At 46.4% G+C, this 26784-nt stretch overlaps 2 protein-coding genes across 5 annotated transcripts in view; one reads left to right on the forward strand and one right to left on the reverse strand.

The window, feature by feature from the left end:
• Positions 1–18036, reverse strand: part of LMNTD2 (lamin tail domain containing 2) — a 68025-nt gene extending 49989 nt beyond the window's left edge. The window contains 2 exon segments of the mRNA XM_034770387.1: positions 8910–9161; positions 17972–18036. Of these exon segments, the coding sequence (XP_034626278.1) occupies positions 8910–9161; positions 17972–17979 (260 nt within the window). The 5' untranslated portion in view covers positions 17980–18036.
• A 4988-nt stretch (positions 18037–23024) lies between these two features.
• RASSF7 (Ras association domain family member 7) overlaps positions 23025–26784 on the forward strand; it is a 126348-nt gene continuing 122588 nt past the window's right edge. For 2 of the 4 annotated variants that reach the window (XM_034770390.1, XM_034770391.1), the window contains exons 1-2: positions 23026–23176; positions 23438–23510. In XM_034770390.1, the coding sequence (XP_034626281.1) occupies positions 23152–23176; positions 23438–23510 (98 nt within the window). In that variant the 5' untranslated portion in view covers positions 23026–23151. Of the gene's footprint in view, positions 23177–23437; positions 23511–26784 lie in introns of all 4 variants that reach the window. The other 2 variants (XM_034770388.1, XM_034770389.1) reach the window with 2 other exon arrangements.

Raw genomic sequence — 26784 nt, forward strand, 5'->3', positions numbered from 1 at the left:
AAGACTATCTATGTAGCCTAATCAGCTTTGTCTTTAAACAGTGGAGCGGGACAGGTCCCCACCCTCTCTCTTGATGCCCTCAATCAGCACAGGCTAAGTACAGTTCTACTGGCCTTTACTCATACAATAAGAACAACAACATTTCATTACCCCCCGCCCCACATTCAAGTGATTTGTAACTCAACCCCAGCCAAAGGCCTTGGCTACACTGGCAATTCACAGCGCTGCACTTGCTGCGCTCAGAGGTGTGAAAAAACACACACACACCCCGAGCGCAGCGAGTGCAGCGCTGTAAAGCGCCAGTATAATCAGCGCCTGCAGCGCTGCATGCTCTCTCGCAGCGCTGCAAGCTATTCCCCTCGGAGAGGTGGAGTACTTGCAGCGCTGCGAAAGAGCTCTCGCAGCGCTGGCGGCGCGACTACACTCACGCTTCACAGCGCTGCGAAAAAGCTGCGGCAGCGCTGTGAATCCACGAGTGTAGCCAAGGCCAAAATCTATCACTTGGGCAACACCGCTCTGTTTGCTGGATACCTAGGTAGATTAGGTGTGAATGTAAATACAATCTGGTCCTGAAGCCTGTCCCCCCAGCCCCATCTCATCACTAGCTGTCAGGGAGAGCTCATTTAGACTTCGCTTACAAATCATCATTTGAAATTACACCTCTACCCCGAATAACGCTGTCCTCGGGAGCCAAAAAATCTTACCGCGTTATAGGTGAAAACACAGTATCGAACTTGCTTTGATCCGCCGGAGTGCGCAGCCCCGTCCCCCCCGGAGCGCTGCTTTACCGCGTTATATCCGAATTCATGTTATATTGGGTTGCGTTGTATCGGGGTAGAGGTGTATTAGGTTGGCCAACATCACCGAAATGAATGCACTGACATTGTCATAAAAAACAACAGCTGTATATGTTCATACTTTTCAAATCTATTCTACTTTTTCAGATACACGTATTTTATCATACACTGTATATGCTTTTAAAGTGTGTATTAATGTTTCAATTTCAATTCAAATTTCCAAACAGTCACTAAATTGGCATGTAACTAGTTCACAAAACTGGGGGAGGGGGTGTTGGGGAAATTCAGGGGGGCTGTACACCCTAGGGGGGGTGTAGGGAAATCACTGCCTCCCCCTCACCAACTCCCATTTTGGGCACTAAAATGAACAGTGATTCAATAGTTCATGTGGACACTGAAACATCAGCATTTGAGTTTTACAACGGATACTCTGATTAGATGAATAGGTGACTAGGGAATTTACACAGCTGAGTCATTGTTTCAGGCTGTCTGCAGATTCAGGCAGACATCACGGGCACCTGCACTCAAGATACACTCGCAGTTACCTTTGCAGCTGTGAAGGCTAGAAACTTTTTTTGTTTTAAAAAATGAAAACTTAGATTATACAGAATCTGAGTGTCCTGCAAGCTATATAAACACAGCTTGTCTGTCTGATACCCCTGCCTAGAACCTTCATGAAGATTGCCCATCACTACCCCTTACTATTCATTGTTGCAGTTTACTAGGAGACAAACCTTTTGAGACACATTAGTGCTGCTTTAAGTGGACAGGCAACAGCTGGAAAATAAAGGGGCCCAGGAGCTCTGGGGATATGATGTTGAAGGTCAGGAAGGCAGCCCCAGAAAATAAATAGTAATACACAGCAAGGAGAAAATGTAATATGTGGGGAAGTGCGGGGTGGGGTGGATTTTCCTCTTCACTCCCTGACTGTTGGAATATTTTCCTAGAATCACCTTGACCAGGCAATAAAATAAAACTCTGTTTTCATAGTGCTCCTCACTTTCCTCAAAAAATACAGGAAAAAGTCCTTCTGTGGTACCCGACTTCCCACACTCTTCTCCCTTTTCCATTGGCATGCAGAGCCCATGCATCTGTAGTGTCACCGCCTCATTGACAGTATCTGATGCACGGGTCCCTTTCCCCTAGAGGTGTCCAGGCATCCGGTGCCTCTGTAATGTTTCCTCCCTACGTTCAGGTGTAACCCACCACTCTGTGTGTGTCATGTGTCCTCGCTCTGTGTCTGATCCACAGAGTTTAACCACCTGCCACCGTTCCTGGCTAGGAGGATTCGTCTTTTAGTTCAAGGAGCAGAGGCCTGTGCCGAAGGTCCTGGGTTTAAACTCTGCTGTAAACCGGTGATGGGGCTACTACTACACAGGTATCTGTTGTACAGGCCTCTTTACCCCTCTGATTCTGTAAAGTCTCTTCCTGATGCCCATGTATCTGGTGAGTGACAGACCCCTTTCCTATGGCAGTGCCTATGAACCTAGTGCCTCTGCGATGTCCCCTCCCTGCTGCCCAGATCCTGACCCTCTTGGCTGGCAGTTCCCGTTCACCCAGTGCCTCTGTAACATTTCGCTCTCATGTGCCGCTATCTGTTCCACAGACCACTTTCCGATAGGCTGGAATTGCCTATATACATGGTGCCTCACTAAGGTCCCCTCCCTACTTGCAGGTACCGGTTGTCTCTCTTGTCCTCACAGAGCCAACTTTGCAGCAGCCTGGATTGCTTGTTGGCTTATTTATTTATTTATCTATTTATTTTCCCCTTCAGAGCCATTCTTTACTCCCATATGTTGTAATAATTACAAGTGATAAGTTTACAGCTGGTCTGCTATTCTGGGCTCAGCAGAGCTGCCCGCCTCTTCCTTCCCTCCCTCCCACAGCTCTGGGTCAGCTTTTTGGCTCCAGCAATCAGGGATTCCTATGATTTCTTAGACCCCTAAGAATCAGAGCTTTTCCTCAATCACCATCTGTCTTCCCCTCTCCCTCCCTCCCTCTCGCCATACGGCAAAGTGGTGATTTTGTGATTGTGACATCCATCTGTTGCCATGGAAAAGACTGAAATAGCAAAGGAATGTGACTCCCCTTGCTAGGAGGCCACAAAAAGAGATAGTGAAGGGTATTTTTTCCCCCCATTGGCATCAGTGTCCTTCAGCGTCAGTGATGATAACTGAGGGCCTAGCAATAATCCCATGACAGATGTACGATACGGGGAGTGATTTTGATTGGGCGCTGTCTCCTGGGCCTTGTGTGTCACTTTCTAGACCTGTTGTTAGAGATTGCAAACAAGCAGGCCAAAACAGTCTAAAGCCCTGTGGCCCTGGCATTCAAGTGTGGAATCCCCATCCGTGCCCCCAGACCAACCCAATCCAAACACAATTGCTGACAAGATCATGACATTCCTTTGTTATCTAGTCCCTTTCCCCCATGGAGCCCCTGAGCCACCTTGGCCTAGTACACAGCTGCTATTGCTCCACTCTCAGAAACTCATGCTAAGGCCATCCCATGAATCAAGTGTCAGGAGCTACTTTCCCACCAGTAGGTGGGTCATTTCAGGGATCCACCACCTTGTGAACAATGTCCCAAAGGACATTCAGGGAGCTGGTCTTTTATGGCACAGGGTGGAGCACAATCACCATTACACATATTCTCTTTGTGGAGATCTTCTAGAATCCCTCATTTACTCCCGTCCATCATAGAATCTAGGGCTAGTCTACATGAGAAGTGCTACACTGGCACAGCTGCACTGCATCTGGTGAAGATGCTCTATGCCGATGGGAGAGAGCTCTCCTGTTGGCATAATAAAACCACCTCTACAAGAGGCGGTAGCTATGTTGGTGGGAGTGCGCCTCCCGCCAACATAGCGCTGTCCACAGTGGTATTTAGGTTGGTGTAACTTACGTTGCTCAGTGGGGTGGCTTATTCACACCTCTGAGTGACATAAATTGTACTGACATAACCTGTAGTGTAGACAAGTCCTAGAAATGTGGGCCTGGAAGGGACCTCGAGAGATCATCTAGTCCTTCCACCTATGCTGAAGCAGGACCAAATAAATGTAGACCATCCCTGACAGGTGTCCAACCTGTTCTTAAAAACCTCCAATGACAGGGTTTCCACAATCTCCCTTGGAAGCCTATTCCAGTCCTTAACTTTTTAACTCTAAGGGTAGTTTTTCCTAATATCTAACCTAAATCTCCCTTGCTGCAGATTAAGCTGATTACTTCTGCTCCCACCTTCCTAGACAAGAAGAACAAGTGATCACTGTCTTCTTTCTAACAGCCTTTAAAACATTTGAAAACTGTTACCAGGTCCTCCAAGTCTTCTTTTCTCAGAACTAAACATACCCAGTATTTTTAACCTTTCCTCGTGGGCCAGGTTTTCTACACCTCTTAATATTTTTGTTACTGTCCTCTGGACTCTCTCCAACTTGTCCACATCTTTCCTAAAGTTTGCCGCCCAGAACTGGACACAGTGCTCCAGCTGGGGTCTCACCAGTGCCAAGTAGAGTGGGATAATTACTTCCTGTATTAATAACACTCCTGTTAATATACCCCAGAATGATATTAGCCTTTTTCACAACTGCATCTCATTGCTGACTCATATACAATCTGTGATCCACTCTAACCCCAAGATCCTTTTCGGCAGCATTTGCCACCTAAGCAGTTATTTGTGCATTTGATTTTTCCTTCCTGAGTGGTTACAAAATTCACTATTATTGATGACATTTTGGGTTACGAATCAATTATTTAATGGTCATTAGCTGATTTCCCTTTGTGCATATTGCTGTCCACCTCCCCCCAGCCTAAACCAGCACAAGGTTACAAAACTGCCCTGCTGGAGACTCTGAAACAGAAAATCAGATTTAAGAGTCAAGCTTCCAGCAGTCCATTCACCTAATTCAGAGGTGGGCATGAGAAAACCATGTGAGAAGTTCTAGTTTCAGGAGCTATTGGGGCATAAATGTGAATGAGATCCCTGCCTACTTTGCTATTCCTCGAGAAAAGAAAGGGAGGCAGGGGCATTGTTGCATAAGGATTTCTGTACAAACCTGCAATGATATGGAGATGAGCTCCATTTGGCTTATGTGGTGGCTTGAGGCAGTTTGCACCTGTGTGGGAGATACCCAGATGCAGTTTCTATGCAAAGGGACCTCCTTTAAGAGTTAACATTATAGATGTACAAACTAGAAAGACCAGCTTGTACTACTAGATCCAAAAGGTAGCAAGGTTTAGTGGCTTGAGCATCGACCAAGAACCAGGCACTTTGGAGTTCCAGCCCTGCCTCTGCCATTATGTTGTCTTAAGTGATTTGCTCAACATCTCTGGGGATAATACTTTGCAAATGAATTGAGAGGAGGAGCTGGTTGATATGTGTACAGTGCTTTGGGAATGTAACATACAATGTAAAAACAACAAAGAGTCTGGTGGCACCTTAAAGACTAACAGATTTATTTGGGCATAAGCTATCTAAACTAATACCTGCCACTGGGGGCTATAACAATGGTACCCTCAACTCATCTAACAACATTGTCAATCTTTCCAACCACACACTTAGCCCAGCAGAAGAGTCTGTCCTATCTCGGGGACTCTCTTTCTGTCCCACCATCCCCACGAACATGATACAGTTCTGCGGTGATTTGGAAGCCTACTTTCGTCGTCTCCGACTCAAGGAATATTTTCAACGCACCACTGAACAGTGCACTGACCCACAGGAACCTTCCTACCAACACTACAAGAAGAGGAACTCTGCGTGGACTCCTCCTGATGGTCGAAATGACAGACTGGACCTCTACATAGAGTGTTTCCGCAGACGTGCACAGGCTGAAATTGTGGACAAACAACATCACTTGTCCCATAACCTCAGCCGTACAGAACGCAATGCCATCCACAGCCTCAGAAACAACTCTGACATTATCATCAAAGGGGCTGACAAAGGAGGTGCTGTAGTCATAATGAACAGGTCAGATTATGAACAGGAGGCTGCCAGGCAACTCTCCAAGACCACATTCTACAGGCCACTATCCTCTGATCCTACTGAGGAATACCAAAAGAAACTACACCATCTGCTCAAGAAACTCCCAGCTACAGTACGGGAACAAATCTACATGGACACACCCCCAGAACCCCGACCAGGGGTATTCTATCTGCTACCCAAGATCCATAAACCCGGAAACCCTGGACGCCCCATCATCTCAGGCATTGGTACTCTGACAGCAGGATTATCTGGCTATTTGGACACTCTCCTCAGACCCTATGCTACCAGCACTCCCAGCTATCTTCGAGACACCACCGACTTCCTGAGGAAACTACAGTGCATTGACGTTCTTCCTGAAAACACCATCCTGGCCACCATGGATGTAGAAGCACTTTATACCAATATTCCACATGAGGATGGACTACAAGCTGTCAGGAACAGTATCCCTGATGAGGCCACAGCAAGCCTGGTGGCTGAGCTTTGTGACTTTGTCCTCACCCACAACCACTTCAGATTTGGGGACAACTTATACCTTCAAGTCAGTGGCACTGCTATGGGTACCCGCATGGCCCCACAGTATGCCAACATTTTTATGGCTGACTTAGAACAACGCTTCCTCAGCTCTCGTCCCCTAGTGCCCCTCTTCTACTTGCGCTACATTGATGACATCTTCATCATATGGACCCACGGAAAGGAGGCCCTTGAAGAATTCCACCTGGACTTCAACAATTTCCACCCCACCATCAACCTCAGCCTGGACCAGTCCACACAAGAGATCCACTTCCTGGACACTACAGTACAAATAAGTGATGGTCACATAAACACCACCCTATACCGGAAACCTACTGACCGCTATACGTACCTACATGCCTCCAGCTTCCATCCAAGACACATCATACGATCCATTGTCTACAGCCAAGCCCTAAGATACAACCGAATTTGCTCCAACCCCTCAGACAGAGACAAACACCTACAAGATCTTTATCAAGCATTCGTAAAACTACAATACCCACCTGGGGAAGTGAGGAAACAGATTGACAGAGCAAGACGGGTACCCAGAAATCACCTACTACAGGACAGGCCCAACAAGGACAATAACAGAACACCACTGGCCATCACATACAGCCCCCAGCTAAAACCTCTCCAGCGCATTATCCACGACCTACAACCTATCCTGGAAAATGATCCCTCACTCTCACAGACCTTGGGAGGCAGGCCAGTCCTTGCTTACAGACAACCCCCCAACCTGAAGCAAATACTCACCAGCAACTACACACCACACCACAGAAACACCAACCCAGGAACCTATCCCTGTAGCAAACCTCGTTGCCTACTCTGTTCCCATATCTACTCTGGCAACAGCATCAGAGGACCCAACCACATCAGCCACACCATCAGGGGCTCATTCACCTGCACATCCACTAATGTCATATATGCCATCATGTGCCAGCAATGCCCCTCTGCCATGTACATTGGCCAAACCGGACAGTCCCTCCGCAAAAGAATAAATGGACACAAATCGGACATCAGGAATGGTAACATACACAAGCCAGTAAGTGAACACTTCAATCTCCCTGGTCATTCTATCACAGATTTAAAAGTCACTGTCATTGAACAAAAAAACTTCAGGAACAGACTTCAAAGAGAAACAGCAGAACTAAAATTCATTTGCAAATTCAACACCATTAATCTGGGCTTGAATAGGGATTGGGAGTGGCTGGCTCACTACAGAAGCAGCTTTTCCTCTCCTGGAATTGACACCTCCTCATCTATTATTGGGAGTGGACTACATCCACCCTGATTGAATTGGCCTTGTCAACACTGATTCTCCACTTGTGAAGTAACTCCCTGCTCTCCATGTGTCAGTATATAATGCCTGCATCTGTAGCTTTCACTCTATGCATCCGAAGAAGTGAGGTTTTTACTCACGAAAGCTTATGCCCAAATAAATCTGTTAGTCTTTAAGGTGCCACCAGACTCTTTGTTGTTTTTGTAGATACAGACTAACACGGCTACCCCCTGATATTTGATACAATGTAAGTTTTTAGCAGTAGTATTCTCTTAGTTTTAGCACCATGCATTATCCAGGTATGGATGCTAGACAGGGACACATGTTCTCTGAGCCATTTGAGGGTGGAAAGATATCAGAAATATCTTGTGAGGGTTAACCATCCCATTGTTCAATGACACTCCTGCTGGCTAATTAGTGGCCACATCATTGTTCCCTTTAAACTCCACCCTTGCTCTCAGCTAGACTAGAGCTGTGTTAAGTGTATGGCCCAGGAAGTGATAAAGAGCCTTTGTATAGGTGCGGGTCTGAAATCATGTGATGTCCAGGTTTCCTTACTTTCACACAGTCCAGGTAGAGTTCTCTCTTACGGAAGGTGCTGCACATTATGGGTACTCTTATGCAAATGACTTGCTAACATTCTGCATCTGGAGGGAAATGCCAGTAAGCTTTCCTGCTTTTCAGAACCCTCCAGAAACCACGCCTTCAAATTAATAGTGGAAATAAATGCAGGCATGTAAATCCACAACACTGGTTCTCATTTACATGCCTTGCTACAAGGTAACAAGGTGGAGTTTGCTAACAGTGACCAGGAATTTATTTTAATAGCAATCCCCTGGGCCCAGTTTTCAAACCAGGGGCTTGAGAGAGCACCTACATCCCACATTAGAGGATTCTAATTGGTGCTTGCCACCAGCTGTGTAAAAAGGGGACTTTCCCGCATGCTGTGTATCTGAATGCAGGATTGCCTGTCCTAGAAACTCCCCAATTTTGAAAATTGTATTCCATGTGTTAACTAGAATGGGCAAGTGGTAGGAAATGAGAGCCATGAAGTGAGAGAGGTTTTTGTGGTAGGACATGGTATTGGGACTCAAGAAAATCTGGATACTATTCCCTTCTCTGCCTCAGACTTTTGAGTGGCCTTGGGTATGTCCTTTCATCTCTCAGTGTGTCAACATAGCCCCTCTAAAATAGGGATAATACTTACTTCCCACCAGATTTGTGAAGCAATCGATGGATGTGAAGGGCTTTCAGCTCTTCAGAGGATGCTATTGATATACAAAGGGGGTGTTATGCTGATGGCACACTTGAAAACTTAGCGGCAGAGTGAGTGCATTGATACGTACTTGGGCTGTTGCTCGGATGCTACAGAAAGACTCCAATAACAGCTGGTGCCATCTTCTCCCTGGCCCACATCCTCTCTGGCAGGCTGCATGCTGCTCTCAGTATCTACGGGCGGAGCCTGGTTGCAGATAGTGTCTTCTCCCTGACCCTCACTCCTATTGGAGTGGGGCCTGTGCAGCTTGTCTTCTTTCTGTGTTTCCCCCATGGCTCGAGGATCATCTCCAGGCAGCAAAGGCAAATTCTCTGGAGGCCTCCTGGGAAAGGAGAAATAATTGTGTATAGAGAGTGTCTGTTCCTCCCAAGCAAGCCAATATGATGCCCTTCCTTCTTTCCCTCTCATCATGGACCTCTCCGACATCAGGAAATGATGCTCCAGCTCTCACCTCCGCTGATGTACATTATTATTAGCCCCACCTGCTACCACTTGCTTACCATAGGGCCTTAGTCACGAGGAGTAAGACTTTATAAGTAATTCCACTGGGATAGATTGTGCCTTTAAGCACAGCCCTGAGCAAGGAGTGCTGCATAAGCGACCCCAACCAGGAATAGCCCCAGGCGGCATCATGCCTGAGACATAATTCCTTGCTCCAGGAGAGAGAGGGATGAGGAGTGGGCTGTACCAGCAGCAAACTTCAACACTCCCTTGCCGGCTCAGCTCCACCGGTTGGTGCATTTGGTGGGGGACCCAAAACTTCTCCCATTCCTTGCCCCTTCCTGCATACTCCCCACTCCCCTGCTCTAGATGGGAAGTAGAGCCCAATGCAGGACTATTTTTAATTCTGCTCCCATCCCACTCCCACTGTTATGGCAGCGGGTCCTGTGGGACCCTTGGGATCCTGGTCCCACCTCAGGGCTCTACACTAGTCCCGGGCAGGGCTCTAATGTGGAGTAAAGTGGGAGCTGTAGCCCGTGTAGCCCACACAAGGATTTATGGGGGTGGGGAGGGTTCTTAGTCCTTTTACTCCCCTGCATGGGTCTGTAGTCCAAGGGCTTGTCTGTACTTAAAACGCTGCAGAGGTGCCACTGTAGACAGAGCTTCAGTAAAGAGACTACCTATGCCCACAGGAGGGCTTCTTCCAACAGCGTAGGTACTACAACTCCTGGAGAGGCAGTAGCTAGGCTGATGAGAGAATTCATCCATCGCCCTAGCACTGTCTACACCGCGGGGTTAGGTCCAGGGGTGTGGATTGAGCAAAGTAGTTATACCAACCTCATTTCCCAATGAAGACCAGGCCCAAGTCCCCGTCTAGCCCTCAGTATAAAGGCTGAGGGGGGTGCTTATTTGCCTCTATTGTCCTTGTTACTAAAAATCAGGAGTATAAGAAACTAGAATACTCAGCTAACCTGAGTCTGAGTTCAACGAGAACAAAGGCTACTCCAGATTGGGTGCTCAGTGAAGATTTTACAATGTTTCTGTTCACCTACTGCAGCATAGCATTCCCCATTCTCTTATTCTATTAATGATAATTATATATACAAACATGTTGTATAGGCTAATAAAAGATGGATAGTTTCCGCCTTATTGCTTGTGCGGTGTTTGATGTCATCATAATTGTGCACGTGATTCAACAGTGCATGACTCCGGCTTTACACTAGCATTTCTCCCAATAAAACCGATGTGACGCTGAAGTCATGCAGCATTGGATCACAGGCTGTGTATGCAAATGAAGTGCTTATGAAAGGTAATGGAGACTGAAGTCCTCCATCCACAGAACAGGTGCGGCATGGACAATGAGAGTGCAAACCTTCCCCACGCTGCCCCGTTAACGGGCCTTAGCTCTGATGTGGGAGACCTCTTGTAAAGTGTCCATGGCTCATTCAGTCCCCAGGCTCCCTGCTGAGACTGCCCGCCAGGGTGCTAACTGATTTCCGTTTGTGGTTTGTGATGTGGACACCTGTCCCTAGGAATTGGACTGAAAGTATCAGACTCATTTCACATATGGGCCACCCAACAGAGAAATCGAACTGCCCAAACTAGGGGCAAGGTTGGGTTGAGACGAGGGTCAGAAACATGGGAGGGAAAGATGGTTGATGAGTACAGAATACATGGGTAAGTGGATCTAGTGCACACAAGGAAGAAGAGAGCTCCTATTGTGTGGACAGCACTTCCAATTTTGTGGACACAATCCATAGTATTTGGACCTGGTCTGTAGAAAAAGCAATTTTGTTAAATAGGTGCAGTCCGCTAGTGTACATTCAGTTATGTCAATAGAAACATGGTTATTTCAATATAACTTGTTTTGATTAAACACTTCTCTGTTGACATAACTGCATCTCTGCTAGGGGGCTGCACTGATTTAATTAATCAGTGAATAAACTGAATGTAGGTTAGGCCTTAGATGTCTAAGTGCTATGATTTGTGCCTGTAATTAATAGTGGGTGAAAAATTGGGCCTATAAAAATAGAGGCTGCTTCTTATATCATGCTCATAATGTCTCCAGAGAGGTCTGTATTCTAAAATAGGTCGATCCCTGCAGGTATGGCAGCAGACGGAACAGGTGCAACCTATGGTTTTCTACCTCTCTGTTGTATACCAGACCTCTAAGAGTCTGGGATTAATGACACTAAGACCTGGTCTACGCTTAAAAGTTTTATTGGCATAGCTATGTCAGGTAGGAATGTGAAAAAACTCACAGCCCTGTCCACAAGAGCCCTAGTCTAGACACAGGTACACCAGCAAAACAGTCCTTTTGCTGGTGTATCTTATTTTGTTCGGGGAACTAGGATAAGCGATACCGGCAAAAGAACTCTGTTGCTAAAATAAGCTGCATCTCCACTAGGGGTTTTTGCCTGGATGGCTCTACCAGTATAGCTGTACTGCCAACCCCTTTCTAATACAGACAAGACCTAAGACTTGAGTTGTGCTGATGCTCCTTTATTGGGGATTTATATGCCGCCCTTGTAGAGGAATGGACTCCATTGATACATAGGCCTCTTTCCAGTCAGATCAGAGCTGTGTGTCTGGAGGTCTTGTCTTAGGCTTTGTCTACACTAGCACTTTGTCAGCAAAACTTTTGTTGTTCAGGAATGTTAAAAAAAACCACACACACACACCTCGAATGACAAAAGTTTTACTGACAAAAAGTGCCGGTGTGAGCAGCGCTTTGTCCGCAGGAGCGCTCTCCTGCTGACAAACAGCAGCTACACTGCGTGTCTTTTAGCGGCACGGCTGTAGCAGCACAGCTATCGCTAAAAGCCATATAATGTAGCCATACCCTTAGCTGAAGTCTGGTAAAGAATTTGGTCAAAGCAGCCAAATGCGTGGTGGAGATAGCAGCATATGTGAGACCGTACCTCACAGCCAGTTCACCTGGAAATCTGCACCCGCTCATTAAATGCTGCTCTTTTCTTGCTCAGCTCTGCTGAAAAGCTCGACAAAGATATAAATCTGCTGCTCGTTGTCCCTCAACTTTTGCTCAGCTCTCTCCATTTCCTAGTCCCATCCAGCATTAGGAGCTTAAAAATGGCTTTCCCTTCCCTAGGCTTCATGTTTTCCCACCTGTTTTTCACTGTGCACCTTCTCTTTTTCAAACAGAGAGAGCTATGTCTCTAACCAGAGGAGGCCAGGAAGCTTTTCTGAAGGTATCTAATGGCATCTTTCCCTTCTAAACTTGAAATGCCCAAATGGAGATTCTTTCCCCTTGCCTGTTTTCCAGGTCATCCAATTTCTCCTCAGAGCTGCTTATCCCCTCAGCTCAGGGAAGACATATTCCCCTTTATCCCACTTGTTTCACTGGCTGCTTTTTGTAACTTATTTTCTAAGTAAGACATTCGGGATTTGACATGAGAGCCCTTATCTCTGAGGGAATGTGTCTCTATTAAAATGCCTGTTTTTTTCCTCTCAGCTGCTATTTCCTGTGCTAGGCTCTGCATCCAGGAGGAGGAGATTGCTTAAGCAAGTGAGTCTTCAGCCTCTTATATATTTATCCATTTGAATCCATCTGTGGCAATCCAGGAAGTATCTGGGCAATGTTTTTTGGTGTTTTTTTTTTTTTTTTACTTTTTGAATTTTTGTGCTTGATGGGGTGTATACACCCCATGTGGGCAGCAAAACGGTTACTGGGAGCCCAAAGACTCAGCTAGCTCACTGGTGGCACCTGGAGGGTGCATTAGGTACAGTTCGTTAGCAGACCCAGCTGGGGAGGAGCTGGGTTGTCCCATAAAGGGAGGCACTCAGAGCAGCGAGGGTGAGAAGGCCTTGGGATCCTCTCCTAGAAGGGAGCTCTGGCAAAGGGTCAGGGATGGCAGAGACACTGAGAAGCAACAGGAGTGGCCTGAGCCCCTATGGCGGAACTTGACAAAGGAACAAGACCTCAGGCAGGCAACCCTGTGGGTTGGTGCTCTGGAAGAGGAGCAGGGAGCTGGGGAGAACCCAGGGAAACTGAAAGCTCAAGCGTAGGATGGGCAGAGTGGCTTATGTCGTGTGTGGTTCTGTTTGGGGCTTTTCTGTGGGCGAGCACCAGGGAGAGGTCTGGGAATCCCCTGCTCTGAAAGAGCCCTGGAGGGGATGGAACCTGTGTTGGTGACTAGTGCCATGCAGGACATTGATTCTCCGGAAGGGGTGGACAGTAGCGTGACCTGGCCTGAAGGCCATATCACCACACCAGGCCGCAGGAGTCCAGGGGAGGTGAAAGTGTTGCCACGCTGGCTCTCACTGGGAGAGGGCGCTCTGGGATGGCGAGTTTGTCTCATTGTATTTAATGAGATATGAAAACATTGATGAATAATAAGATCAAATTTCACTTGAGGAGAGCAGACATCAAGCTGTCATCATCTCCTAGGCAGCATGTGACCCTCAATATGCCTTTCCTCATTTTAATTGAAACACACCCACTCTCCAGCTCGATGTGTAGGTGTTAGTAGCTAACACTCCCAAAGTGTCCCTGTGTGCACTGGATCTTGTGGAAAGACTGGGATGGATTCTTCTTGAGGGGGAAGGAGAGTCGGTCTCTCTCTTGGTTGTTCTCAAGTCTTGGTCAGGAATACAGAGAGGGCAGGTGGCGGTGGTCGGATCTTTCTGGGACATTACACTTTACAGTCTGGGAGTTCCTTGAAGGTCTCATTACTGGCTCAAAGCAATGCCGTGCCAGGTCATTGCCTGTGACTGAAGATCAAACAAGCTCCGCTGTGGAGCTCTGTCAGTACTGCCGGTGCGGGAGGGTGAGAGCGAGCATAGCTGCTCGGGATCCTGGCTATGTGGTGTGCTATGTGCACGGTGTTTGTTGCCCAGTGAGAAGACACAGGGAGGAGGCGGGAAGCCTTGAAGTTTGTGTCCCTTTGCTCTTTGGTTGGGATCCAAAATGCTCCGCACAGTGCACCCTCTGCTTGATTAGCATTAAAGCTGTGAAGAGCCTCTGCTGGATTGTAATTATTACAACAGGGTCCACACAAGTTGGCAGACTCCACCGGGCTCTACTTTAGTGGAGGTTTTTGGAGAAAGGCTCCGGCCAATCAGCTGGATTGTGGGTGTAGGGAGGGGAGAAGTAGGAGCTGGTGGGCAGCTCCTCCCCTGTCTAGAAGACAGCAAAGCCCCTTACAAAGAACATGAGACCCTAATTTGAGGAACTGAGCCCTACCCCTACAAAGTGGAGGGGTTAGCTTATGTCTTCTACAAGAGTATATATGGTACCTTGCCATCCCATTAAAGTCAGTGACATGTAATTGAAAAGGTAAAGTGTTTGGAATTAGCCGTTTTTGCTGAATACTTTACGGTCTCCACAGTCAGACCCAGGGCAGGGCCATGTCTTGTGGGCTAGTGCGTAAATACATAAGTGCACACAGAGCTGTCATGAGCTTTTGCCACATTGCAGATTCCTTTGCACCTGCACTCATCTTTGGTCGACTAAGGTTATGTTTTCACTGCCAAAAAGCTGAGGTTTTTTGGAGTGAGAGAAACAGTTATCTTGCTGTAAAATGCTAGTGGAGAGAGGCACCTGTCTTGTTTACCACAAGATAGCTAAGCGAGGTCAACACTACACTCCTTACCTGGGTTGACCTCACCTAGTATACCTCACAGTACACTACAGTTCCTCATCTCCATTGGGTTTTTGCCTGTTAAGGGTATGTCTTCACTAGCAACGTTAAAGCATGTGCTATGTAGTCGTGGCACCAGCGCTGGGAGAAACCACCCGAGGGTGACCAGACAGTAAGTGTGAAAAATCAGGACGGGGGTGGGGGATAATAGGAGCCTATATAAGAAAAAGACCCAAATATCAGGACTGTCCCTATAAAATCGGGGCATCTGGTCACCCTAAACCACGCCCACGAGGGGAGTAGCTACCAGTGCTGGGAGAAACCACGCCCACGAGGGGAGTAGCTACCAGTGCTGGGAGAAACCACGCCCACGAGGGGAGTAGCTACCAGCACTGGGGGGCACTATCTACACTGGCACTGTGGTTTTTTCACACCCCTGAGCGAGAAAGTTGCAGCGCTGTAAAGTGACAGTGTAGACAACGCCTTACTTAACCTGTGGTAAAACCACACCTTTTTGTAGCAGTGAAGACAAAGCCTTAGGTGATAATGGGGTTCTTTGTTCCAGTCTCTTCCCTTGGGAGCATGTGTGAAGGAGCTAAACCACAATTAGCCTGACCTTTAAAAGTCAGATATGTGTAGAAACTAGGAATGAGATGTATTGCCCTGTGCCTTTGGCATCAAAGGATGGGAATCATTTTATGGCCTTGTCTACAGCAGCAATTTTAGGGAAATCTCCCACCACTGGGACTAAGAGTGGGAGAGTTACAAGCCACTGTTGTTTTTACCATCATGTTATCTAGGCCTGATCTGTGCAAGTCTAGACAACATGGAGATAAAAATGCCTGCATCAAGACTACACTATTATTATTATTTATCTCTTTATTTGTATTGTGGTAGCACCAATGTGCCCTGGTCCATGTGCCAGCACTCTCACCCTCCCTAATACCATTGTTAGGGGAAAGATAGGAGATCTCCCTAAAATTGCCAGTGTAGATATAGCCCATCAGGCAGTCTCTGACTTAAGATGAGCTCATGATGGACTCTCTGAGTTTTATCACTGTTTGCTCACCTCTGTTGTGTACCGATACTGGCCGGTTAAGCCTCATATGGTTATGTCATTGTCTAGTTTAAAGAAAAGGGTAAGGATTTAATTGCCCGAGCTGGGGAGGTTTGAAAGAGCCCTGTGTAATCCACTCTTTGTATCACTGTGGTGTGGGGTATAGTAAGTGGCTTAATTGCTCTGAGATTTGTGCATGCCCTCTGAAGTGCTGATTTATAACAATTCTTTCACTTATATATAGGGGTCTTAAAAATGCTTTACAAAGAGTTGCAAGGGTTATTACTCCCATTTCACATTGGGGAAACTGAGGCACAGAGCCATGAAGGCCAACATTTTCTAAAGGGCCGCTGATTTTTGCCCAAAAACTGAGGGTATCTCAAATCACTGACTACTTCTGAAAATTTGGAGGCAGGTGACGTGTGCAAAATAACACAGCAAGTGAGTCAAGAATATATACCAAGTCTTTTAATTCTGTGGGTCTGGTTTTCTTTGCACTTACACTCGTGTAAATCAGGAGTAGCTCTGCTGAAGTCAGCAGCTGAGACTTGAGCCATTTGGTATTGGAGAGAAATATATGAAGACATGTCTGTTGCTTGACCCCTTCATGTGGCTTTGTTGTATTTTAGAATTTGAGAAATTTGAACTGCGGGCCCTTATGGAGTAAGGTTTATTGTGAGTGTCTGATGTTCCCATTTTTTGGCTTCCTTGGGATAATTTTCTTTGGCTTTACTAAATCAACATCAAAATGACATCAACTATTGCATTTTTAATTGGATTAGTCCACTATCCCCTACCATAAAATTCTGGGGTAGGCAGATTCTTAACAGGTTATTAAAAACACATAAACAGAATCCTGAAATGAACCCTATATCCTGGGTCTTTTTATCTTCTAGGTCAAATTCTGAAATCTTTACTTGGTCTTTAGTCAGACAAACCTTCCTTTGGAGTAAAAGGAAGAACTGCAGGGCACAGCCCACAGGTTTTTATGAATTACACAAACCATTCCTCGCCAGCCTCATTGGTGTATGTTCATGGCTGCATTTTGCAGTTGCCCAAAGAACTTTTGTCCATTTTCTGCCTGGATTTGCTAATAGCTGTGAGCACATGGGGCTTGCAATGATTTCCTTCTCATTTTAGACTCTCCTGGGATCAGACCAATGGCCAGTCTAGTCCAGCATCTTGTCACAAACAGTGGCTGTTACCAGCAGCACTTAACTACAGACAAAAACCCTGTGTGTGATCAGGTAGGTGAGGTAATATTTTATTGGACCAACTTCTGTTGGTGAAAGAGGGAGAAGCTTTGAGCTACAGAGAGCTCTTCTTCCGGTCTGGGAAAGGAACTCAGTGTGTCAAGATGGAACAAATTGTTCAACATAAATAGTTAGCACTATAGTCGCCGACTTCCTCTCTTTCCCGTGGATGCTTGACCCCCCCCGTCCCCAACCCTGCCCCCACTCCACCCCTTCCACGAGGCCCCCACCCTGCCCCGCCTCTTCCCACCCCTTCCCCGTCCCCATTCCAACCCCTTCCCCAAAGTCCCTGCCCCAATTCCATCCCTTCCCTGCCAATATTTCAACTCCTTCCCCAAATCCTCGCCCTAGCCCCACCTCTTCCCCTCCTCCTCACCTGAGCGCGCCGCGTTCCCACTCCTTCCCCTCCCTCCTGGAGCGTGCTAACACTGCCAAACAGCTGTTTGGCGGTGGCTGGACAGGAAGCTCTGGGAGGTAGGTGGAGGAGCGGGGACGTGGCGCTGGTGGGGCAGGGAATGAGGGGAGCTTGGCTGCCAGTGGGTGCAGATCACCCACTAATTTTTCTCTGTGGGTGCTCCTGCCCCAGAGCACCCACAGAATCAGCGCCTATGGTTAGCACATAGTTCAAGGGACCGTTCAAGGTGAAGTGGCCTGTGAACACCTCTGCTGTCTATGTGGGACTTTGCAGACAGGCGTATCCTATGGGGGTGAGACAAGGAAAAGGAGTTAATTTCCTGCCCTGCATCCCCATATTGTTATCACTTTATGCCTCTTTACTTACCCACCCATTCTTTATCTGGCTCTTCACACCAGCTCCAAACAGTTACTGCTATAGGTTGATCTGCAACTAAGAAAAGAAGAAATCTTTGTTAGCAGGTAGGAACCATATTACCTCAGTGAAATCAATTAGATCATGGAATGACCTGCCAAGTGAAGCCCTAGAACTGAAAGCCTCTTGGGGTATGTCTACACAGTAAAGAAAAACCTGTGGCTGGCCCATGCCACCGGACTTGGGCTTGCAGGGCTTAGGCTGTGGGGTTGTTTCATTACTGCGTAGACTTCTGGGCTCGGGCTGCTGCCCTCCCACCTCACAGGGTCCTACAACCTGGGCTCCAGCCTGAGCCTGGAAGTCTACACAGCAGTGAAACAGCCCCGCAGCCTGAGTCCCGTGAGGCTGAGTCATCTGGCACGAGCCAGCCACAAGTGTCCAGTTGCTGTGTAGACATACCCTTTAGGAGGCAAATTCTCTGTCTACACTAGAAGTTGGCACTGATGTAGCTACTAACCTAGTCCAAATGCCTACGGTAGATGTGTTGCACTGGTGCCATTTACTCTGGTAAGTTACAGGAAAGTGGGGGTGGGGCAGAGGTGAAAGTAAGCAGGTACGGCCCAGTATGGAGTACCGGTAAAAAAAGGTGCAGTAGTGTACCACCAAATAAGTGGAGCATTCAGTACTGGCTTACTTTCACCTCTTTTGGCTGCATAACAAAAAGTTCAAACTCAAAGCTAATAAAAGCTTGGAAAGGGAAAACTCACTGTCACATTTGTTTGTTGTTTCTCTCCCTCTCCTCCTCCAGCCAGGCTGCCTGACACGGCTAGGCTCCGCGTTCCCCTGACCCTCCCACTCCGCAGGGGCTTCAGGGGCTCCCCTCTAGCTTGTAGCAGGGAGCAGGGGGACTGGCTGAGGGAGAAGCCTCCCCAGGTAGCCTGCTGCCTGCATAAGAACAGTTTAAATTTAGCTGTTCACCCTGTGGTCTGAACCGCAGGATTAGGGGCTATTTCTGGCATCCTTGTTAATTTCACTCACGGTTGTTGGGGCAGGCGGGGTGACCAAAGTCAGGGCCCTGGATGAGGCGATCTTCAATAATATAATACACAAAAAATACAATCAAAATCAGGAACCATTTCCAAGTTCAAATCTTCTCCTGTCGGCAGACTTAGCTACTTTGGGAGATGGATTATGTCAACAGGAAAAGTTCTCCCATTGACATAACCCTTCATGTAGATAGTGCTAAATTGGTATAACTACATTGCTCAGGGATGTGAATTTTTTACATCCCTAAGCAATATAGTTATGCTGATATAGGTCTATAGTATAGATCTGACCTAAGATTTTGCCTTTGCCATCACAGCCATCAGTGTTCAGCCACTGGTGTAGTTGCACCAGTGTAAGCCCCTAGTGTAGACAGGCAAAGAAGTCAAATGGTATTCCCACCCTTATTTCTGCGCTGCTGCTGGTGGCTGCACTGCCTTCAGAGCTGGGCACCTGGAAAGTGGTCGCTGCTAGCAAGGAGCCCAGAGGTGCTGGGGCTATGAACCGCCAAGCCTCAAGGTGCTGGGCTTCAGCCCCAGTTAGCCCCGGCACAAATTAAGCACTGCTTACTGGATCTTAAGTTCTTGCAATAGCATCAGTTACAATTGAGCTACGAAGCCACTCATTTTTTCATTAGTGATGGAAACGGAGCCAAAAAATGAATGTGAGTGGGAGTAAATGTTGCAAAGTTGACAGTAAAAACTGAGTTTTTAACCCAAACTGGACAATGGATTTTCTTTTTATTATGCCACTTCGTTTAAACACAAAACCATTGTGTTTAATATGCCAAACCACTGTATCCATCTTTAAGGTCATCAATGTGAGGTACAACTTTGAATCAAAGTACAGTAACTTCAATGCAGCCTAGCCTCCTGGCAGTGTTGCACAATGTGACAAAATTGAAAATCTGACGTCTTCGGATCATATTCAAATGTCATTCTCACAACAGCAGCAGCTGTACAGGAAAAAGCAACAGCTGCTTCTCTTCAGATAATGTTGGTACTAGCTAAAAAGAAAAAGCCTTTCCCGGATGCTGAGCTTGTGAAGGAGTGCACATTGGAAATGCTGGAGGAGCTTTTTACCAGAGATAAAAACAAAGATGACATTGTGAACCACGTGAAGCAAGTTCCCCTGTCTGATTCCATGGCAGTGTGAAGACGAGGTAATATATGAGGACTGTTTGTCAGCACTGCTTTCCGATTGACATAATGCCAAATACATGTCTCTTGTAGTGGACAAACCAAGTGATTTAAATAACACTTCCCAGCTATCGCTGTTCGTTAGAATTTATGATGGTGAAATTTTCAAGGAAGAATTTTTGTGCTTAATACCATTAGAAACCTACACCATAGGAGAGATCATTTTTGAAAAGGTAAAAGGCTTGCTTGTTACAGACAGAGATCTCTCCATGACAGGGGAAGAGAGAGGCTTTGCTTCATGTTTGGCAGCGATACACCCTTCATTAAATACACTTCACTGCATCATTCACCAGACTATCCTGTGCAATAAGTTGTTTGGGGTCTTGAAAAAAACAATAGGTATTGTGATGAGATTAGTGAATTACATACACTCAACTTCCAGCTTGCAGCATTGTCTTTTTAAAGCTCTTTTACAAGATGTTTCAGCGGAATACAGTGACCTGTTGCAGCACAAGGACGGCTGGTAAAGTAGGGGGCATGTGTTAGAGAGGTTTTGTGCGCTTCAAAAAGAAACAATAGAATTTCTTTCAGACCACAAGACCAACAAGGCTTGTGAGTTCCTGGAATATGAATGATGTCCCCCCCCATGTCATAGGTAGCTTTTCTGTGCGATATTACTGGTCACTTGAATTCCCTCAACTTGCAGCTCCAAGGCCGTGCAAGCAGTGCTGAGGATCTATTTGAAAAAGTGTGTGCCTTTCAGAGGAATCTTGAAATCTTTACAGGAAAGATGTTGCACTTTCCCACATTGTGTTGTTGATACTGATAAAACTTCAATGAAAACGATGCAAGAATTCCTAAACAATTTGATCAAAAATTTTAAAATGCGATTGAGAATTTTAAAATTCCAAAGGATTTGCTTTGATTTGTTCATGATCTGTTTGTTGTCTCTTCTGCTGATGGACCATGCCGTTCTGAAGCAAAGAACAGTCTTGACTCAATTGATGAAGGTGCCTTTAATTAGAAATTGTAAGGCCCCAGAGCTCAGATGCCTTGAAGGCAAAATTCAGAGAAGTGGGACTTGGTGATTTCTGGACTCAGTACGCTGACCAATTTCAGAATAGCCAGAATCTAGTCATCTATCTTTTAATGAGGTTCGGATCAACATAGCTCTGCAAATCTGGGTTTTCTACCATGAACATTATAAAACACCAACACCGCAATTGCCTGCCAGATGAGATCTTCACCAGTGCATGTGCCTTGCTCTGACTTCCTGTAAACCATTCTTCACAAAGCTTGCCAGAGATCGTCAATGTCACCTCTCCCATTAGCGATCGCCACAAACACAGGTAATATTGTTGATTTATAAACTTTGTTAAAAGATAGAAACACTAATACTTATGTTGTAATCAAGGTCTTTATTTATTGGCAGCTGAAGCTTTTTTTATAATTATTTTGTCAGCCGTCTGCGCAAATGGCCTGCCTCTTGTCATAACATTCTCAAATTGGCCCATGGGTAGATCTAATAGAGTATCGTGGTGCTAGATTGTAGTGGTCCCTTCTGACCTTATAATCTATGGCTCTAGAGCAGCGTTACCATAATAGAAGCAATAGAGTCTAGAGATAATAAGGGGGGAGAAGATCTCGGTAGGTATATCGATGGCTTGCAGGTTACTTTAGCTTGTTGCTTGGCAGAGGTTTGGCTTAGAACTGCTCTTGATTGATTCACATGTCACAGACAGATCTCTGTGAAGTCACTGATTTCTCCCCTGTTGACCAGCTTCCCTGCCACAGTCTCTCCTCTGAGCTCTGCGTGGAAGCCCTCTTCTCCACCTGTCTGCTCCACAATGATCTGTTGAAAGGTTTTTCCACATTTATTGTGCTTCTTGAGGTTTTACGAGCATGATTATGGGAGGCATAGGAGTGGGAGACAGGAGACTGGGTTCCTAATTCCATCTGTGCTGGAGACTTGCTGAGTGGTATTGGAGAAATCATTGACAGCTATGTTTTTAAGCTCGGCCACTGGTTTGGATGCCTTAAATTCTGGGTGTCCATCTCAAAGCACTCTGGGCCCAAGTTACAGAGCTGCTCTGTACCCACAAGTCCTGTTGGTGGCAGTTGGAGTTGTGGGTTCTCAACACTTGGCAAAATTGGGATGAAAGTGTCTCAAGATGGACATCTAAAAACAGAGGTATTCGAAATCAGAGGCCTTAATCTCTGTGCCTCAATTTCTCCATTTGTAAAATAGGGATAAGTATGCTTAGTCACCTCTGTGAAGTGCTTGGAGATCCTTGGATGGAAGGCACTATGTAAGTGCTAAGTATTAACATAGTCATTAAAAATGCAAACTCCGTTAGGGAAACAAGTTATAGAATGTAACACGGTTGTATGGAGATGTAGTGGGGTTCTGTAGCAATTACCATATTCCAAAATAAGCTATAGCAGAGAAGAGAAAATGGTAACTTTCCTGTAGGCGTTATATTTTTTTACATTATCCTAAAGCAGGGATACAATTAAATGCCACTGGATGGCCCAAAAGTCTATAGAAAGATTAGTAATTTGATTAAATTCTGTAGGACTTTTTTTTCCTAAGGCCTGCGTCTGAATACAGCTTGAATAGCTCAGGCTGGATTGCAAATGTTCCCATTACAAGTAGATGGAACTGCGCAGGTGCCTGCCCCACACACTTATGTCCCTGTAACTCACCAGCTGCCAGCTCCTGCTCCTCTGAGGGCTTTGTGATCATAATCATACTGGCTGCATGTCTCTGTCCCTGGGGCCTACTTAGGTCTCTGTTGATGTCACCATAGTAACAGTGCTAAAGGGAGGGGCAGACCACTGAAACCTGTTGCTGAGAGGCAGAGTAGCAGGAAAGAGCCATGTTTGGAGAGCATAAAGCAAAGTCAGTCTAGGTCAGATGGGGCAGACGTGGGTGAGCTGCATTCACTGTGTGTTGGAGAGAGATCAGTGGAGGAACTAGTAATGGGAGTAGCAGGGTGACTGGACTGGATGCAGGTTTCTCTGTCAGCTGAAGGTAATGGGGTAGATTAACCCAGTGGCTGCTGTTATGCCAGCTTTGTAGCAGCATATGCCAAGGGAGCTGGCATCCATGTCCGTAATATCTGGAGTTGCAGCCATCTCATAGTACACTGCAGTGGACATTGTGACATGGCTGCATTGGTTCCTGATATCACAAGCTAAACATGATGATGGCTAAACAAACCTGAGGAGAGAAAGAACTTCATAGGCCTCGGAATAACATCATAAACAGAAAAAATCTCTCTCTATCTTCCAGAAAAATCCGGCAGGCCCTGGAACTGGCAGACTCGGATAAGCTGGCAGGAGAAAAGGAATGCAGGAGGAAGACTGTAAGTACTGAATGCTGCTTGCCAAGTGTTACACTTGTATTGCTGGTTCTCTCTTATTTTTTATCTTATGCTGATTGTCTCATAACAGAAAGCTCCTATCCCAACCCCCTGTACCTCCCACAGGGCAGTCTGTCTATTCTGGTAGACCATAGTGAGAGAACTACTGTATCCACCTTGGACCTTTGAAAATGTTGGCTCTAGTGGCCATCTTCATTTAAAGGAGCAGATTTACCCAGGACTGGACAAAATCCAGGAGGCATTTATTTTCTGGGAGTCAGAATTCACGTCTGTCTCACCCAGGTAACATTCTGGGAATGAGACTTTGCAAGGTCTTCTCACTTAAAAATACAGAGGGAGGTGGGTGATGCTTCCTAATTCATGGTTGGTTACGACAGCGACTGGGGCGCGCGGCTCTGAGATCAACGGCTTCAAAGCCGGACAAACAATTTCTATTTTCTTGATGGATCTTAAGTGCTCAGGCTTCAGTTTATTTTCATTTATTTTAGGACAGCGGTACCCAAAACCTTTTATTTTTTGCAGATCTCCTCCTTTGTTTAGGTGAAGCCCTCTGTATGTTATTAATAGACATGGGCAATCATAGGCATGGGCACAAACCAAAAACCCTGATCCAAACATCTCTTCCAAACTTTGAAGGATTCCTTTCCAAGGTTGGAAAGGCTGTCTTAGGGCTTGTCTACACAGGGACATTTACAGGCATTATGAATCCAATATAATTATACAGTGGCCGCTTTCCACCACTCTGGGCAGTGTAAAGGGGTATTAGTGTAACTGGAGAATCAGGCTCTAAGTAACTTGCCTAAAGTCACCTAGGCTAGGAAGCCTGTGTCGCAGCCAGGAATTGTACCCAGTGATAAACCCTTCCAGAAGTTTGGGTCCATGCAAAGTGTAATGTCAACACAGAAGCAGATTGGCTATGTCACCAGTCAGAGATGCAGAGCAGGCTGTGCTAGTCCATAAGAGAGACTGGTCAGCTTTGAAGGGGAGGAAAATCATGGCTTGGCTTTTTCCTCTTGCATCCTTCATCCAAGGGAACTGGGCTGGGTTCCCAGGCCAGACCCAGGTGTTAGCTGGGTCTGGAAAGCAAATGCATCAGGCTGATAAATCAGCAGAGCCATTATAAATTAGAATCAATTTGGCAGACTGGGGGAGTTATGTCCAACTCTAAAAATGAGGAGGGAAAGACAGTTCATCTCCGATAGAGGAGAAGAGGCTGGAAAGAAAGGAGAATTCCTTTTGTTAAATGTGGTCCCTGCAAGCCCTTGGTTATACCCCCTGCCGGGTCTCAGAACTGAAAGGCAGAGAAAAGGGCTTGTTGACCTAATGTTAACCTTCAACTGTCAGCCATTCAGCTTGCTGATCTTCACACCCCTCTCCTTAATCCCAAAGGGAGAGGGTACAAAGCCTACCCAGGGACTGTGCCATCTAATTAACATTAGGCTTGAGCAAGATTTTGTCCTTCTTTGTGTTTGCAGCAACTTGCATTTAAATGGCGCTTTTGCTTGCTCGTGTTATAGCCTGGGCTGCCACTGGCCTTCATTATGTCCTGGCCAGTATATCTAATTCATAGCCAATAACACATACAAAATGTAATGCCACTGAGCTGTAAATCTGTAAGATTATTTAGTAGCAAAATAAAAGCCAAGTGTTGGTCATTGGGGGGAGGGGAGGGGAAGGGTGGATAGATCTTATAGGAATGAAAGCTGGGAAAGACCTTTGTGGCTGTATACTCCATCTTTTGGCCAGAACAGAATAGTTTCCATGGTGATGTAGATGAGATGGACTGATAGGGCCTGATTTCCAGAGGTCGTAGACAGCTGCAATTCCCACTGACTTCAACTGGAGTTATGGATCCTGAGCAGCTTTGCAAATGAGGTCATAGTACCTGACTGGCCATTGGTGGTCTCATTGAAGGCTGGGAAGGAAAGTAGTCAAAGTTCCCCCAAGCTCATTGGGTTGATGCAGGTTAAGGCATGTCAGTTTCATAGCCAACCGTACACAGAGGCCTAATGTGGCCAGCATCACATCTGACTGCCTTTGACTGCCATAACTTGATGGACCAAGTACCCATTTTGCAGCTGGGTGAAGTGAAGGTGGCCTTTCAGCATGAGATTGTCTCCAACCCATGCCCTTCAGGATGGTAGCTGAGCGCTTTAACCACTCAGCCGGTAGAAATGAAGTGGGAGGAGAGGGAGACAAGGGAAGACGCTGGCCTCTCTATAGCTCTTTGGTGTCCATGAAGCAAATTCTGCTCTCATTTATGCTGGGTACAGGTACACCTTAGTGACATGGGAATAGCTGAGGGTGAACTTGGCTCTAGGAGTGGAGTGCTCTTATAAGTCACTTTACGGTGGAGTTAAAGCTGCGGCCACATAACTCTGCCTTGTGATCGCTGTACCCTTCCCCGCTAGAACTAGTGAGTACTGCCTTTAATTCTTGGCAGGGAGACTGGATGCTCCAGGAGCTTAGTAAAGGGTTATAGACTATTTTACCTCTCAGATAGAGATTCAAGAACTTGTAGTGACCAAAAGTTGTTCCCATCTGATGACCATTGAATGGCATGAAATGAGCTTGACGCTGTTGGTTTGGTTCCCAGTGGACAAGTGTTCACCTTCCCCAAAGGAGCATTACATGGCCTCCTTGTAGATAAACACAGATGAAGAAGAGGACTGAATGAGCACGAAGACTGAACTCTCCTCTCGACCGTAGATGTGGTCCCTGTCTGCCAGGTGTGGTGGGACAGTATGAGGAGACTCTTATTCTGCAGATTCCCACACCATTCTGGCTCTGAGGATGAACTAGGTGCATTGTATCATAATATCTAGTTAAGGAGGCTGTTACACTCCCTTGACACACACTAACAGTTTAGTGACGCCAGGATTGTGTGCCTGGACCATTGTGATCCCAGCTTCATGCAGGGTCAAAAACACTAGAATGTGGATTTCTAACACTCTCACCTCAGAACAATCATCACATGGAGAAATGGGCCTGCACCAGAAACCCATGTCTAGACACTCCCTCCTCCGCTGCAGAACTTTGGGGAAGTTCTGATCCAGGTCTCTCTAATGGGTCTGAATGAAAACCTGTAATCTGTTCGGATTCAGACCCGCATTTTGCCTCTCTTGCCCATCTTTACTTTTGGGTAAGTCGTTTTCGATTAGCTACATGCAACTATCTTCTGATGTCATGGGGAAGGGTTGTATTTGGAGCACTGACGACTGTGGTCAGTCGATCAGATTACCTGCCTCCTAGCCTT

Source organism: Trachemys scripta, chromosome 4 (genome assembly GCF_013100865.1).
Source record: "Trachemys scripta elegans isolate TJP31775 chromosome 4, CAS_Tse_1.0, whole genome shotgun sequence".
In the NCBI taxonomy this organism is placed as follows: domain Eukaryota; kingdom Metazoa; phylum Chordata; order Testudines; family Emydidae; genus Trachemys; species Trachemys scripta.